The sequence below is a fragment of the Thalassophryne amazonica genome, chromosome 6, assembly GCF_902500255.1.
Source record: "Thalassophryne amazonica chromosome 6, fThaAma1.1, whole genome shotgun sequence".
NCBI classification, from domain to species: Eukaryota; Metazoa; Chordata; class Actinopteri; order Batrachoidiformes; family Batrachoididae; genus Thalassophryne; species Thalassophryne amazonica.
The window spans coordinates 87,481,899-87,497,679 of NC_047108.1; the positions used below are offsets into that span (position 1 = coordinate 87,481,899).

At 40.6% G+C, this 15,781-nt stretch overlaps 1 protein-coding gene across 1 annotated transcript in view; it reads left to right on the forward strand.

Moving 5' to 3' along the window:
* LOC117512560 (prickle-like protein 2) overlaps positions 1-15,781 on the forward strand; it is a 131,321-nt gene that overhangs the window by 89,803 nt on the left and 25,737 nt on the right. The window contains exon 2 of the mRNA XM_034172681.1: positions 7,120-7,304. Within this exon, the coding sequence (XP_034028572.1) occupies positions 7,173-7,304 (132 nt within the window). The 5' untranslated portion in view covers positions 7,120-7,172. The remainder of the gene's footprint in view (positions 1-7,119; positions 7,305-15,781) is intronic.

Sequence of the window (15,781 nt, forward strand, 5' to 3'; positions counted from 1 at the left end):
CTCTAAATTATTTACACATTATTCACTTTGTGTGTTTTTAGGAATCCGCTAGCTTAGCGCAGCTACTAGCTCTTAGCTAGTTTAGCATGGCGGCTTCTCCTGTCTCTCCCGCACTTTTCTGCTCTGGGTGTGAAATGTTTAGTTATTCCTTGGCCTCCTTTAGCAGTAATGGTACGTGTAATAAGTGTAGCTTATTCGTAGCTTTGGAGGCCAGGCTGGGCGAATTGGAAACTCGGCTCCGCACCGTGGAAAATTCTACAGCTAGCCAGGCCCCTGTAGTCGGTGCGGACCAAGGTAGCTTAGCCGCCGTTAGTTTCCCTTTGGCAGATCCCGAGCAGCCGGGAAAGCAGGCCGACTGGGTGACTGTGAGGAGGAAGCATAATTCTAAACAGAAGCCCCGTGTACACCGCCAACCCGTTCACATTTCTAACCGTTTTTCCCCACTCGACGACACACCCGCCGAGGATCAAACTCTGGTTATTGGCGACTCTGTTTTGAGAAATGTGAAGTTAGTGACACCAGCAACCATAGTCAATTGTCTTCCGGGGGCCAGAGCAGGCGACATTGAAGGAAATTTGAAACTGCTGGCTAAGGCTAAGCGTAAATTTGGTAAGATTGTAATTCACGTCGGCAGTAATGACACCCGGTTACGCCAATCGGAGGTCACTAAAATTAACATTGAATCGGTGTGTAACTTTGCAAAAACAATGTCGGACTCTGTAGTTTTCTCTGGGCCCCTCCCCAGTCGGACCAGGAGTGACATGTTTAGCCGCATGTTCTCCTTGAATTGCTGGCTGGCTGAGTGAAGTCCAAAAAATGAGGTGGGCTTCATAGATAATTGGCAAAGCTTCTGGGGAAAACCTGGTCTTGTTAGGAGAGACGGCATCCATGTTGTGTGGGCCGCCAGAAGAGGAGGTACTGCTGGCCCACCACCAGAGGGCGCCCTGCCTGAAGTGCGGGCTTCAGGCACGAGAGGGCGCTGCCGCCATGGACACAGCCGGGGGTGACAGCTGTCGCTCATTACCTCTTGACAGCTGTCACCCATCTACTCAACATCATCTCACTCCATAAAGACCAGACGTCATCTCCACCTCGTTGCCGAGATATCATACTTCATTGGAGGTAATATCCTCAGCTGTTTTGTAATTGTAATACTTGTATATTGTGAGTGTTTGCAGGAGTACCAGTTCCTCCGTCGGTGGAAGCTGTGAGAGCGCTGAAGGCACTCTTTTCCCCTGAGGAATCCACAGTACTCTGCAAGTTATTGAGTGAGAGGTGGAGGTGGCATTCCCACCATTGTTGTTACTGGGTGTACACACACCCACACTTGACTGTCTTTATTCTTCGCCAGCAGTACCAGATCCGACAGTCGGGGACGGTGATCACCTGGGAATTCGGGACTTGGCGGCTCCAGTATTCACCAGGTTCTGGGGCGGCGGAAATCGTGTGGTTCCGGCTCTTCTTAGGACGGACGTCTTCTATCCTCGAGCCTGCCCACACGTCGCCTTTGTGTATTGACTGTTATGATATTCTGAGATTGTCTGTATGTTCGTTGTGCACATTCACAACATTAAATTGTTATATTTTGGCTCATCTAGTGACCGTTCATTTGTGCCCCCTGTTGTGGGTCCGTGTCACTACACTTTCCCAACAATCCATCCCACTTTGGATGGAGCAGCTCTCATTTCTAGAAATCTGGCCAATTTTCTTAAATCCTCCAAACCGTGACTATCCACGGTTGGGACCAGGAAGCAGAGTTGTAGTCTTACACACCTCTCTGCAGCTTCTCTCCCCCTGCCATCCCCTCATTACCCCATCCCCGTAGAGACGGTGCCTGCTCCCAGACCACCAATAACCAGCAAAAATCTATTTAAGCATAAAAATTCAAAAAGAAAAAATAATATAGCACCTTCAACTGCACCACAGACTAAAACAGTTAAATGTGGTCTATTAAACATTAGGTCTCTCTCGTCTAAGTCCCTGTTAGTAAATGTTATAATAATTGATCAACATATTGATTTATTCTGCCTTACAGAAACCTGGTTACAGCAGGATGAATATGTTAGTTTAAATGAGTCAACACCCCCGAGTCACACTAACTGCCAGAATGCTCGTAGCACGGGCCGAGGCGGAGGATTAGCAGTAATCTTCCATTCCAGGTTATTAATTATTCAAAAACCCAGACAGAGCTTTAATTCATTTGAAAGCTTGACTCTTAGTCTTGTCCATCCAAATTGGAAGTCCCAAAAACCAGTTTTATTTGTTATTATCTATCGCCCACCTGGTCGTTACTGTGAGTTTCTCTGTGAATTTTCAGACCTTTTGTCTGACTTAGTGCTTAGCTCAGATAAGATAATTATAGTGGGCGATTTTAACATCCACACAGATGCTGAGAATGACAGCCTCAACACTGCATTTAATCTATTATTAGACTCAGTTGGCTTTGCTCAAAATGTAAATGAGTCCACCCACCACTTTAATCATATCTTAGATCTTGTTCTGACTTATGATATGGAAATTGAAGACTTAACAGTATTCCCTGAAAACTCCCTTCTGTCTGATCATTTCTTAATAACATTTACATTTACTCTGATGGACTACCCAGCAGTGGGGAATAAGTTTCATTACACTAGAAGTCTTTCAGAAAGCGCTGTAACTAGGTTTAAGGATATGATTCCTTCTTTATGTTCTCTAATGCCATATACCAACACAGTGCAGAGTAGCTACCTAAACTCTGTAAGTGAGATAGAGTATCTCGTCAATAGTTTTACATTCTCATTGAAGATAACTTTGGATGCTGTAGCTCCTCTGAAAAAGAGAGCTTTAAATCAGAAGTGCCTGACTCCATGGTATAACTCACAAACTCGCAGCTTAAAGCAGATAACCCATAAGTTGGAGAGGAAATGGCGTCTCACTAATTTAGAAGATCTTCACTTAGCCTGGAAAAAGAGTCTGTTGCTCTATAAAAAAAAAGCCCTCCGTAAAGCTAGGACATCTTACTACTCATCACTAATTGAAGAAAATAAGAACAACCCCAGGTTTCTTTTCAGCACTGTAGCCAGGCTGACAAAGAGTCAGAGCTCTATTGAGCCGAGTATTCCTTTAACTTTAACTAGTAATGACTTCATGACTTTCTTTGCTAATAAAATTTTAACTATTAGAGAAAAAATTACTCATAACCATCCCAAAGACATATCGTTCTCTTTGGCTGCTTTCAGTGATGCTGGTATTTGGTTAGACTCTTTCTCTCCGATTGTTCTGTCTGAGTTATTTTCATTAGTTATTTCCTCCAAACCATCAACATGTCTATTAGACCCCATTCCTACCAGGCTGCTCAAGGAAGCCCTACCATTAATTAATGCTTTGATCTTAAATATGATCAATCTATCTTTATTAGTTGGCTATGTACCACAGGCTTTTAAGGTGGCAGTAATTAAACCATTACTTAAAAAGCCATCACTTGACCCAGCTATCTTAGCTAATTATAGGCCAATCTCCAACCTTCCTTTTCTCTCAAAAATTCTTGAAAGGGCAATTGTAAAACAGCTAACTGATCATCTGTAGAGGAATGGTCTATTTGAAGAGTTTCAGTCAGGGTTTGGAATTCATTATAGTACAGAAACAGCATTAGTGACGGTTACAAATGATCTTCTTATGGCCTCAGACAGTGGACTCATCTCTGTGCTTGTTCTGATAGACCTCAGTGCTGCTTTTGATACTATTGACCATAAAATTGTATTACAGAGATTAGAGCATGCCATACGTATTAAAGGCACTGCGCTGCGGTGGTTTGAATCATATTTATCTAATAGATTACAATTTGTTCATGTAAATGGGGAGTCTTCTTCACAGACTAAGGTTAATTATGGAGTTCCACAAGGTTCTGTGCTAGGACCAATTTTATTCACTTTATACATGCTTCCCTTAGGCAGTATTATTAGACGGCATTGCTTAAATTTTCATTGTTACGCAGATGATACCCAGCTTTATCTATCCATGAAGCCAGAGGACACACACCAATTAGCTAAACTGCAGGATTGTCTTACAGACATAAAGACATGGATGACCTTTAATTTAAGTTATTGTACTTGACTCCACAAATCTTAGAAACATGGTGTCTAACCAGATCCTTACTCTGGATGGCATTACCCTGACCTCTAGTAATACTGTGAGAAATCTTGGAGTCATTTTTGATCAGGATATGTCCTTCAATGCGCATATTAAACAAATATGTAGGACTGCTTTTTTGCATTTGCACAATATCTATAAAATTAGAAAGGTCTTGTCTCAGAGTGATGCTGAAAAACTAATTCATGCATTTATTTCCTCTAGGCTGGACTATTGTAAGTCATTATTATCAGGTTGTCCTAAAAATTCCCTGAAAAGCCTTCAGTTAATTCAAAATGCTGCAGCTAGAGTACTGACAGAGACTAGAAGGAGAGAGCATATCTCACCCATATTGGCCTCTCTTCATTGGCTTCCTGTTAATTCTAGAATAGAATTTAAAATTCTTCTTCTTACTTATAAGGTTTTGAATAATCAGGTCCCATCTTATCTTAGGGACCTCATAGTACCATATCACACCAATAGAGCGCTTCGCTCTCAGACTGCAGGCTTACTTGTAGTTCCTAGGGTTTGTAAGAGTAGAATGGGAGGCAGAGCCTTCAGCTTTCAGGCTCCTCACCTCTGGAACCAGCTCCCAATTCGGATCAGGGAGACAGACACCCTCTCTACTTTTAAGATTAGGCTTAAAACTTTCCTTTTTGCTAAAGCTTATAGTTAGGGCTGGATCAGGTGACCCTGAACCATCCCTTAGTTATGCTGCTATAGACTTAGACTGCTGGGGGTTCCCATGATGCACTGAGTGTTTCTTTCTCTTTTTGCTCTGTATGCACCACTCTGCATTTAATCATTAGTGATTGATCTCTGCTCCCCTCCACAGCATGTCTTTTTCCTGGTTCTCTCCCTCAGCCCCAACCAGTCCCAGCAGAAGACTGCCCCTCCCTGAGCCTGGTTCTGCTGGAGGTTTCTTCCTGTTAAAAGGGAGTTTTTCCTTCCCACTGTCGCCAAGTGCTTGCTCACAGGGGGTCGTTTTGACCGTTGGGGTTTTTCCATAATTATTGTATGGCTTTGCCTTACAATATAAAGTGCCTTGGGGCAACTGTTTGTTGTGATTTGGCGCTATATAAATAAAATTTATTTGATTTTGATTTGATATGACACATATGACATAATTTATGTACTTCCGGGGACAGAAGTACATAAGCGATGTTTCATGATGCGCTAATTTCAAACCGTTTTGCGCTGTTTTGCCATTTTCATCCAAATGCTGCCCAAACTTTGCACTATTTGTAAAGGGGCCCTAACAGATGATCCATAATGCAGCAGCATGTCTGGTTTTCAATAAACTCTCAAAGTCACATTTTACTTCACTGCTCATTCATACATGTCAACCCCTTTGAGGGTCCACCTGTATAACCAAGTGATAAAATCCATAAAATCAACACAAAATCCTTATAACCTCCAAATCACACCAAAATCAGTTTTATTACAGTACACACAACCACATAGCGGTATCACATAACTGGGGTTTTGTCCATATATTAATAACTAACACCAGGGATCTCCATGATGGAAGTCCTCCACAGTTAAATCCTCTTGCTCCACAGTAAAATGGCTTGCTGTCAATAAAATCAATGTCTACAAGTACATTGTAGGTATTTTGTACAAACTCAATAAATTTCCCGTGAATATAGTGTCACACAGCTGTTCTATTTTTACAGAGAAACAAGAACTCACAGAGTAACAGATCACTGCTCTTAACAATCTTTGGCCCTACCATCTGAGACTGCTCTGCCTTATGATTGGATATTGAAAAACCATGTGATGGTGAACGAATTCCGATTGGACGCTCACATTGCGCACGTCATCACACAGCTTCCATGAGGAGTACAAAGATGGTGGATGGCTGGCCAAAAGTCCGCGGAGTTGAGAAAAACAACACTAAAATAAATTTACAACAGAAAACCCTGAATATCCGGAAGACTTTATTTGTACGTCCGTATGACTCTGAAACTCTGAAAAATCTGTATAATTTATGGACAATCCGTATAGGTTGACATGTATGCTCATTGACTTCCATTGGCTACCCACAGCAGCCCCAATTGAATTTGAGTCAGTGCTGGCTTACAAAATGATTGCTGGGTGCTCACTCAGCTACTTGAACTCAATCATACAGGCTTATATTCCATCTCAGGACTATGTTCCTCACAAGAATGCTTTCTTGCATTTCCCTACACACAAGGCAATCTCAGTCCAGACTCTTCTTAATCATAACTCCATGACAGTGGAAGAAGCTACCAGTTGCTACCAGAGTAGAGGCAATCCTTCTATACATTCAAGGACCTCTTAAAGATCTATACTTTCTGAAAGTACCTCATTTCCTAACCTTCTAATCTCTTACTTCACCGACCACTTTAATTCTGCACTTATCCTCCTCTTTGATTAAAAGCAGTACTTAGCGCTTGTGCTAAGTACAGAGTGCTTAGCGCTACTCTGTCTTTTATTTGTTTGTATTTTAACTTGTGTATCGCTTGAGATAAAAGTGCCTGCTAAATATGTAAATGTAATGTAGGAGCAGTGTAATGGTTGTATTCATGTGGGTGTGTCCAGGAGTGGATTAATACAAGGGGTTGCCTGGGCTGTGGTTCAGGGCCCCCCCCACATTTTTCTACATGAAAGCATTGTATTATTGAAAACATATAACTGTAACACAAAAACACATGTACAAATAAAAATGTAAGTCGCTATCACAAGCACCCAAAGCATATACAATAACTGCTTAACACAACACTGTCCCACTGTATGATGACACTATACATTTTGATATCTACAGCAAAACTGTAAAGGTTAGGGTTAGTGAAACTCCTGTTTTAGGCCATGTTGGCACCTTTGTACATGCAAAATGACATAACATAAAATCATTTCAGTCAAGTGTACACAACATGATGACTAAATTCTGGCGTGTAGCACTCATCGCAGAGTTGTGGAGGCTTTTGTTGTTTAAGATTATTATTTTTGCAAAATCTAGTCTGATTCCATGACTTTGTTCCACACCAGGTAATCCTGTGTCCACTGAAGGGGTCTGCATTGAGAAGCATGTTGTGACAGCCATGTCTTTGGAGATGGAGAAGACCATCACCAAACTGATGTATGACTTCCAGAGAAACTCCACCTCTGATGATGATTCTGGATGTGCACTGGAGGAATATGCCTGGGTTCCACCTGCCCTCAGTCCTGAACAGGTACATGCAAAACTAGTTCTTCTTTAATAACATAAGCATGCCCATGTGTCTGTCTGTTCATTTCTTTGTATGAGTTTCAGGTTAATGTCATACCTCAAAAATAGTTTTAGCTTTGAGTACCATGTTTACTTGTACATCTCTAGTATCTTGTTTTGACTTGATTTGGAAAAGGCAGGGAGGGCCGAGAGGACAGCCTATATATAGCTATGTATCCTCATCTCTTTCTAACTTTGTAATTGCAGTATCTCTTAGTTATATCCTTCATAATTGAATAGTCTATCAAAAAAATGTTTTCGTGGTAACAGCTTCTGCCATGGCCTTAGAGGGCTAACACATACGGTTATCCACTCTCTTGCATATATGTTCACACATGTAGTGGTTTAGCATTTTGGACATTTGCATTGTGAAAAACATAAAAGTCTTGTTCTGCTTTGCAGAATAATCACACATCTCTGAGCATGAACTTATTTTCTTACTATTTTCAAAACAAATCACTTTTAGTTATGGTCACCAGGCTATACAAGTTTTTTTTTTATCTGTTTTATTGACTGTAGCATTCAGATAAGCCACAAAGTGGTTTTAAGCTTCAGCCCTCCATTGTTGTCATGTTCATCATTTGTTCATCTGTCCCTCACTTTCTGCATCTTTTTTGGAAAATGGGTTTACTGATCAACTCCAGTTTTTCCAGATATTTTTGTGTCAGCATGGTATCGAAATGTATTGATTTATGAGTCAAAGGTCAGGGTCACTGATAGCATTTCTATACCAGAAAATTGTTTCTGGGTGTGATAACACCTTCTACCAAACATGCTAGTTACTAGTATTCCACTGTTAGGAATTTAATTGACTTTGAGGCCAGAGGGTCAAGGTTCAAGGTCACTGGGAACATTTCTTTACCAAGAGTTTGTTCTGAGTGTTATAACCTCAGTTTTACATGCCTGGATGTAAGCAAAATCAGCTTCCAGTGGGACTTCACATGATCAGTGTGTTTGGTGCTTGAGATTGATAGAGTCCTATTAAATTTTGTGACGAGATTTTTTGAGTCAGAGGTTTGCAAGATTCGTTCAGCTGATGAAATAGAGGACCTGTTAGGGTGTAATTTAGTGATGTTGGGGAAAATTGTATTTTCCGTAAGATTTTCAAAAGAAATCACAGTGTCGTCCTCTGCTATGTCTCCCACAGTCTTAATCTCTTTAATGGCCCCCAAGGAGAAGGCACAACCTTCTAAACCAGGAGGGAAATCGGGATTTGAGTGAATTGAAGAGAGGAGAGAGAGGAAACCTCAAAGTTTTAAGGGAATTCTACAAAATAACGTCCAGACTAACCCATTTCTTTGAGATATATAATGTTATCATGTGATGAAGAGGAATAGGGATCAGTGGGACAACCTCCAAGGTGAACCAAGTGGAACCAGGGACCTCTTTAAACCAGTGCCAAAAATAGCAACACAGGCATGCAATTTGATAACATTTAGTACGGGGTGCCCCGAGCCCCCCGTTCGCGAGAGGGCATTGTAACACTGTTAGTTTTAGCCCGGCCCTCTTTTTTTTCCAGAACTGTGATGACATAGAGATCTGCCCAAAAGAGACCGAGGTAGAGCCGGCCATCGAGTCACATTATCTTTGATATGTATGAAGTTTGCTTTATACATATCGGAGAATAATGGAGTGACGTATGCCTAAATAAACTAATCCAAATGGAGGCCAATGGGCCACAAAGCATCAGAGGATAAGGGCATTGCCTCAGACTTAGAGTAAGTAATCTTACAGCCAGAGAAGCGACTAAAGGAGCTAATTATTTCAACAAATCTGGCAACAGAAATCTCAGGATAACTAGGAAACAGTAGGACATCAACACAATACAAGGAAATTTTATGAAATATGGAACCATTCTCTATGCCCCACCCCGACGGATTCTTCCTAAAAGCTTTGGCCAAGGGCTCAATCAAAAGAGCAAACAGAGGAGGAGAGATTACACAGCCCTGCCTGCAGCCACGCCTCATAGTGAAACCTGGGGACCTCAAACCATTTGTGATAACTGATGCATGAGGACAGGCATAGAGCAGAGACATCCATTTAATAAAATTGCCACCCAAATTGAATCTAGAAAGAACCTCCAATAGATAACACCACTCAATTCTGTCAAAATCCTTCTCCGCATCCAAAGAGATCAGCAGCGATTTGATCTTGGACTCTGAACATAAGATTTATCAGTCTCCTTACATTGTTACAGGAGTTATGTCAGTTATAAAACCAGCCTGGTCAGCAGAGATGATATCAAGGAGGATACCTTCAATTCTCCTGGCAAATATTTTACCAAGTCGTTTTCAGTCTACATTCAGTACGGCAATCAACCTGTAAGAAGCACAGTTGTCTCCAGGTTCCACTTTCTTACGAATTAAGGAGATGTTTGCATCCGTCATAGTGTTGAGAAGGACCCCAGAGTTAAAGGACTGTGACATCATGGTAAGCAGTGGGCCAATCACCAGATCACAAAATGTTCTAGAGTCAGGCTGTCTGACCCCAGGGCCTTGTTGTTTGCTAAAGTATTAATAGCCTCTCTAATTTCCTCAAGTGTAATAGGACTATTCAACAGACACTAAGAGATTAGTAAGATTAGCAGTCGAAAGGAATTTACACATCAACAAGTCAGAATGGCAATCTACCTCAAAGTTGTACAAACGTTAGAATTCCACAACTGAAGTGTTAATATCTTTGTTTTTAGTTATTTACTGAAAGGATTTTGAATCAAAAACAGCTTTTAGCCTTGACAGCACATACTCAGTAGTTGGCAAACGGCATGTATTTTACACACATCACCTATAAGAATCCCACTGATTTTATACTCTGATGTTCAAAGGCACAGGTCAATGGAAGTAAGGGTTTTACATAAAATTGGTTGCATAATGACCCTCTCACACACGCAACAAAAAGCCTGCAATTATTGTGGATAAAAATACCACAAACAACCAGAGGTTTCTCATTGCAACTGTCTATATGGCATTGGGTTTACAAGAGGTACGGGGTTATTGTAGAGGTTTGTAAATGCTCAAATAATGTTAAACTACAAGGTTTTCACAAGCTGTTGCACACTACCTGTCTATAGACAACAAAGGCAGATGAAACAAGAGCAAACAGACATTTATGACATCCACCAGTCTGGATCCGGATCACCTCCAAAATTCAATGGAGTCTTCCATGCCCTAATATCTATCTGTGGTGCCAATTTGGTTAGAATCTGTGAAGTAGTTTTGACATAATCCTTAAAAGCCTATAAAATGAAATCCTGAGCCAGAATCCAGATCCGGATCTGGATCACCTCCAAAATTTAATGGAGTCTTCCATGGCTTAATATCTATCTGTGGTGAAAATGTCATCAGAATCCATGCAGAGGTTTTGACGTAATCCATAAAAGCCTATAAAGAGAAATCCTGAGCCAGAATCTGGATCCAGTCTAGATCACCTCTAAAATTCAGTGGAGTCTTCCATGCCCTAATATCTATCTGTGGTGCAAATTTGGTGAGAATCCATGAAGTAGTTTCTTGTGTGAAGTGCCTTGAGGCAACTTTGTTTGTGATAAATGAAAATAAATTGAAATTGAAATTTGAAATTGATGTAATCCTTCAAAGCCTAATAAAGTGTAATCTTGATCCAGATCCAGATCACCTCCAAACTTTAATGGAGTCATCCATGACCTAATATCTATCTGTGGTGAAAATTTAATTAAGGTCTGTTCAGTACTTTTGATGTAATCCTGCAGACAGACAGACAAATTAATAAATAAAACCAATGATTTTATTACATCCTTGGTGAACGTAACTAACAGCCTACTTATATTTGTAATAGCAGTTACCCCCAAACTGACAAACTGTCAGCAACTCTACCTGCAACAAGACTGCAATAACTTTACGATCACGTGTGTTACATAAAGTAGAAAACAACTATTGCATCTCTTTTGTCACGTGTGTTATTTCCATGGGCTGAGGAGTAATCCACTCACTCCGCAATTCCCACTTTTTCCTTTTCAAATCTTCTTTTCCCTTCTGATCACAGGTTTTCATTATACCTTTAAAGAATATCAGTATGTTTTCTACGTCTTAATATTCTCTCCCCTAAGTTAAAAATTCGTTTGCGATGCTTATTTTTGTTTAATTTAACTGAGTTGGCCAGATAAATGTCCTTATTTGTATGATAAAGTATCTGTGGCAGTTTCTTAATCCTGGAATCCGAGAGGAGAAATTCATTGATCACATATTGGCACAATGGCCACTTTGTGTTTAAAATACTCATGGTGCCTTACTGTCATCATGGTGGGGGGGGGGTGACATTCACAAATCACTTCAAATTGGCTGTCAGACATTTCATGGAAGAATAATTGTAAGGACATTTTTCAGCTGTCATTGTCACAGCTGACATTGTGTAGGAACCGAGTTCACCGTCTGCCAGAATGACAACCATAAGCAAAGTCATGAAAAGGAACCACAGTCTGATTAGATGACTGTCATTGCCAACACTGTCTGAAGCTATTCTATGCAGTATAATCAATCAATCTTTATTACTTTTTCTAAAAAACACTAGCGTCCGCTTTGACATTTTCCAGTTTAATGATGTGTGCTGTGCTAAACATCAATTTATTCTGTATTTTAGGATATTCTAGCAAATTTGAACCCAGAGGAATGGAAGCAGTTTGAATCAGAGAGTGACTGTTTGGATGAATCTAACTGAAAATGTGAAAAAATGTGTTCACGCATGAAGGTGCCACAATTCATTTGCAGTTTAAATGCCTTTTCAATTGCATACATGATCAAAAAAATTCTAACTAATTAGCAGTACACATTTTGAGGAAAATATCACATCATTTTTTGTATTTTTCTTCATTGCATGCATCATTTCTCATATGAGAAAAACAAGGTTGCATTCAGCTGTAGTGGGTATAAGGACCTTGTCTTTATTTAGAAAGTGTAGCACTGTATAATGCAACAGGCCTTGTAGGGTGCTGTTAACAAATGACAGGCTGAGTTGATAACAGTCATTTTCTGCAGTCAGCCATCTTGACAGGATGCTGAAAGAGGAATCTGCCTCCCTCGTTCAACAGGAGATAAAGGCAATTGTAGGTGCCTGCAGCTTTTTTTTAGTGTTTCTTATTTAATTGCAAATGCACATTTCCTGAAATTACACTGCAATTCCCAAAACACGAGGGCACACTCACCTTAGTAAACTTCAATGTTAAAACCATGCAATGTTACATCTAAATCAAACTTTGCAAGATGGATTCAAAAGTATTGCATTGAAAAACCGAGAACAACCTCTACACAATGAACACAATATGAAGATGCAATACATATAAATCCTCAATTACCACAGTAAAATGTTAGGAATTTTTGCAGAGAGTAAATGTATTGTAAAAATATGCAGCTGATGTGTTTTCTTCTATTTTGTTTACTGGCCATAGCAAATTGTCACCCCTTTGAGTCTGGTCTGCTTGAGGTATCTTTCTGCAATTCTAAACACTGAGGGAGTTTTTCCTCACAAGTGTTGCCAATGTGGTGGGTAAGGTCTAGGTTTATGTTACAATTTGGCGCTATATAAATAAATTGTACTGGAATGAATTGAATAAAGATGGTAAATGGATTGCATTTATCTATCCCTTTTCCAAGGGGAGGTGATGCTCTAGTGGTTAAGGTGTTGGGCTTGAGTCCAGAAGATCATGGGTTCAAATCCCTGCCTGACTGGAAAATCACTAAGGGCCCTTGGGCAAGGCCATTAAACCCCTATTGCTCCCGGTGTGTAGTGAGCGCCTTGTATGGCAGCACTCTGACATTGGGGTGAATGTGAGGCATTATTGTAAAGCGCTTTGAGCGTCTGATACAGATGGAAAAGCGCTATATAAATGCAGTCCATTTTTCCATCTGAATCAGAAGCTCAAAGGGCTTTACAATGATGCTTCACATTTACCCATTCACACACGCACGTTATGGTGCTCCCATGCAAGGTGCTCAATTGCACACTGGAAGCAACTGGGGGGAGTAAGTACCTTGTCCAAAGGCCCGTAGTGACGGCAGAATACAATAAAATGTCCATGTATTTACTGATATAAAATGGGGGGGGTTGTACGCTGGATGCAATTAATGCCAAGATATATGTTCTGTTCCTCAACAACTCCTTTGTACCTCACAGAAGTGAATAATATTATAGGATTATTAACTGAGCATGAGGTCCATACAAAAGAGACAGAGGTCTGATATTCCCGTACAAACAAAAATTCAAAACTTGCACTATGTGTAATTTCTCCAGCCGCAGCCACAGAAGCCAATAACTTCTCAGGGTTGTCTGGGAAGTTGGTGACATTCCTCACTGGTCTCCTTCTTGCACAGTCCCTTAGGTTTTGAGAACTGTCTGCTCCGCACAGATTTACCATAGGGCGCCATACTGTTTGTATTTCTACCTAACTGATGTAAATAAAGACTAAGACATAATCCATGTCTTGGAAATGTTTATGTATCCATCCCCTGACTTGTCTGGAGAAGACTGGCTGTAACAGCGATGGTTTGCATGTGTTACACTAAAGAGGGCATTTAGGTACTTATTCACAACATCAATTTGGCTTTTAGATTTTTATTTCTTTTAATTCATGATGTAGAGATTACTTTTCACTGTGAGTTTAAAAGGCAGAATTTTAGAAATTTTAATATGAAAAGCCTGAATTTTTGTTTTGTCTTTTGATGTCCTAAAAAAAATTCAAACATGTAAAAGCTCAAGGGGGCACTAACTTTTTCACAGCCCTGTATAAGCGATGGCGCCAATGGGCCACGGGGCTTATACAGGTCTTATGTCTGTCTGTCTGTCTGTTCGTTCTAATTGATATGTGAAGAATTTTGACTCTTAAGAATTTCCTCCTGTGGAGTTGTGTGTTAATTGTGTTTGACCTTTGATGACTTGCGTTAATGAAACTGAATACCAGCGGTGTTGAAATGAGTACATTGTAGATCAACTGCTATTGGATGAGAATTGTAGCATTTTACACAAAATGTCCCACACACCTGTTTCATGTCTTTGCATGAAACAGGGGAATAGTGTTTTGGGAAATTGGTCTGCTATTTGGTGGATGGTGTCATGGTTTGGAGTGTTTACTAGTTAATAGGCCCAGCTGTAGCATGTAAGAGATTGAGAAATGGTGCAATTATCTTGACTGTAGTGATTTTTAAGCTTGTCACGTCTGTGTTTTGTCTGTATATCACTTAGGCAATTCAGAATGTAAAATCACTTTACTCATTTAACATGGTTCATAGGGCATGACATTGAACTACACCTGGGACTGTAATTGGTCCTTCAGCCTGTAGATAATTTCCTGTTGGGAAGGATGGTGGTGGGGCTGGCACATCAGTCACTGTAAAACACTCAACGCTTGAAAAGAAGCTCTTGTTTCTGCATTCTGTAGAAGTAACTCTGTTGAACCTGTCGATGTGAGAGTGGCATATGTTATGATGACGTTGGCAGAAAGCTATTTGAACTGTCAGCTCTGGAAAAGAAGAAACCACCAGAGAGCTCCAAGAGTTTTCTCTCTGCAGGGCGGTTTCTTGTGTGCTGCTGATGGGGTTGCTCACTGCATGACAGCACCAAGGTCCAATCCTGAGCCAACTCATGCAGATGGGCACCTGGAACATTATTTCTCAGCAAGAATGACCGTCATCCACCTCTATTAAAGGAGCTTTGAAAGCTCTACATTGCAGCTTTAGGTGCTGCCTTTGAGGTGGCATTGTTTTGGTCACAGGTCATTTCTGTACATCACCACTTTTGGCACCATTTTAAACAGCCAAAGATGAGAACCAATGTACTGTACAGCTAACTAATGCTGTCATGCTGTTGTTGACATGGTGTTCTAATACTGGTGGTGTAGCTAAGAAAATTGGTCATGTTTTCGTGAGAAGATGTTGGAGCATCCTGCAGAATTGCAGTCTATCTATAATCATGCCCAGTTTCTGATGTCTGAGCATAGACTTGTTGTAGCTTTCCCAAGAATCCATTCAAAGTCTTACAGACTACAATCTGCTCAGTGTCTCAGAGTGATGCTGAAAAACTAATTCATGCATTTATTTCCTCTAGGCTGGACTATTGTAATTCATTATTATCAGGTTGTCCTAAAAGTTCCCTAAAAAGCCTTCAGTTAATTCAAAATGCTGCAGCTAGAGTACTGACGGGGACTAGAAGGAGAGAGCATATCTCACCCATATTGGCCTCTCTTCATTGGCTTCCTGTTAATTCTAGAATAGAATTTAAAATTCTTCTTCTTACTTATAAGGTTTTGAATAATCAGGTCCCATCTTATCTTAGGGACCTCGTAGTACCATATCACCCCAATAGAGCGCTTCGCTCTCAGACTGCAGGCTTACTTGTAGTTCCTAGGGTTTGTAAGAGTAGAATGGGAGGCAGAGCCTTCAGCTTTCAGGCTCCTCTCCTGTGGAACCAGCTCCCAATTCA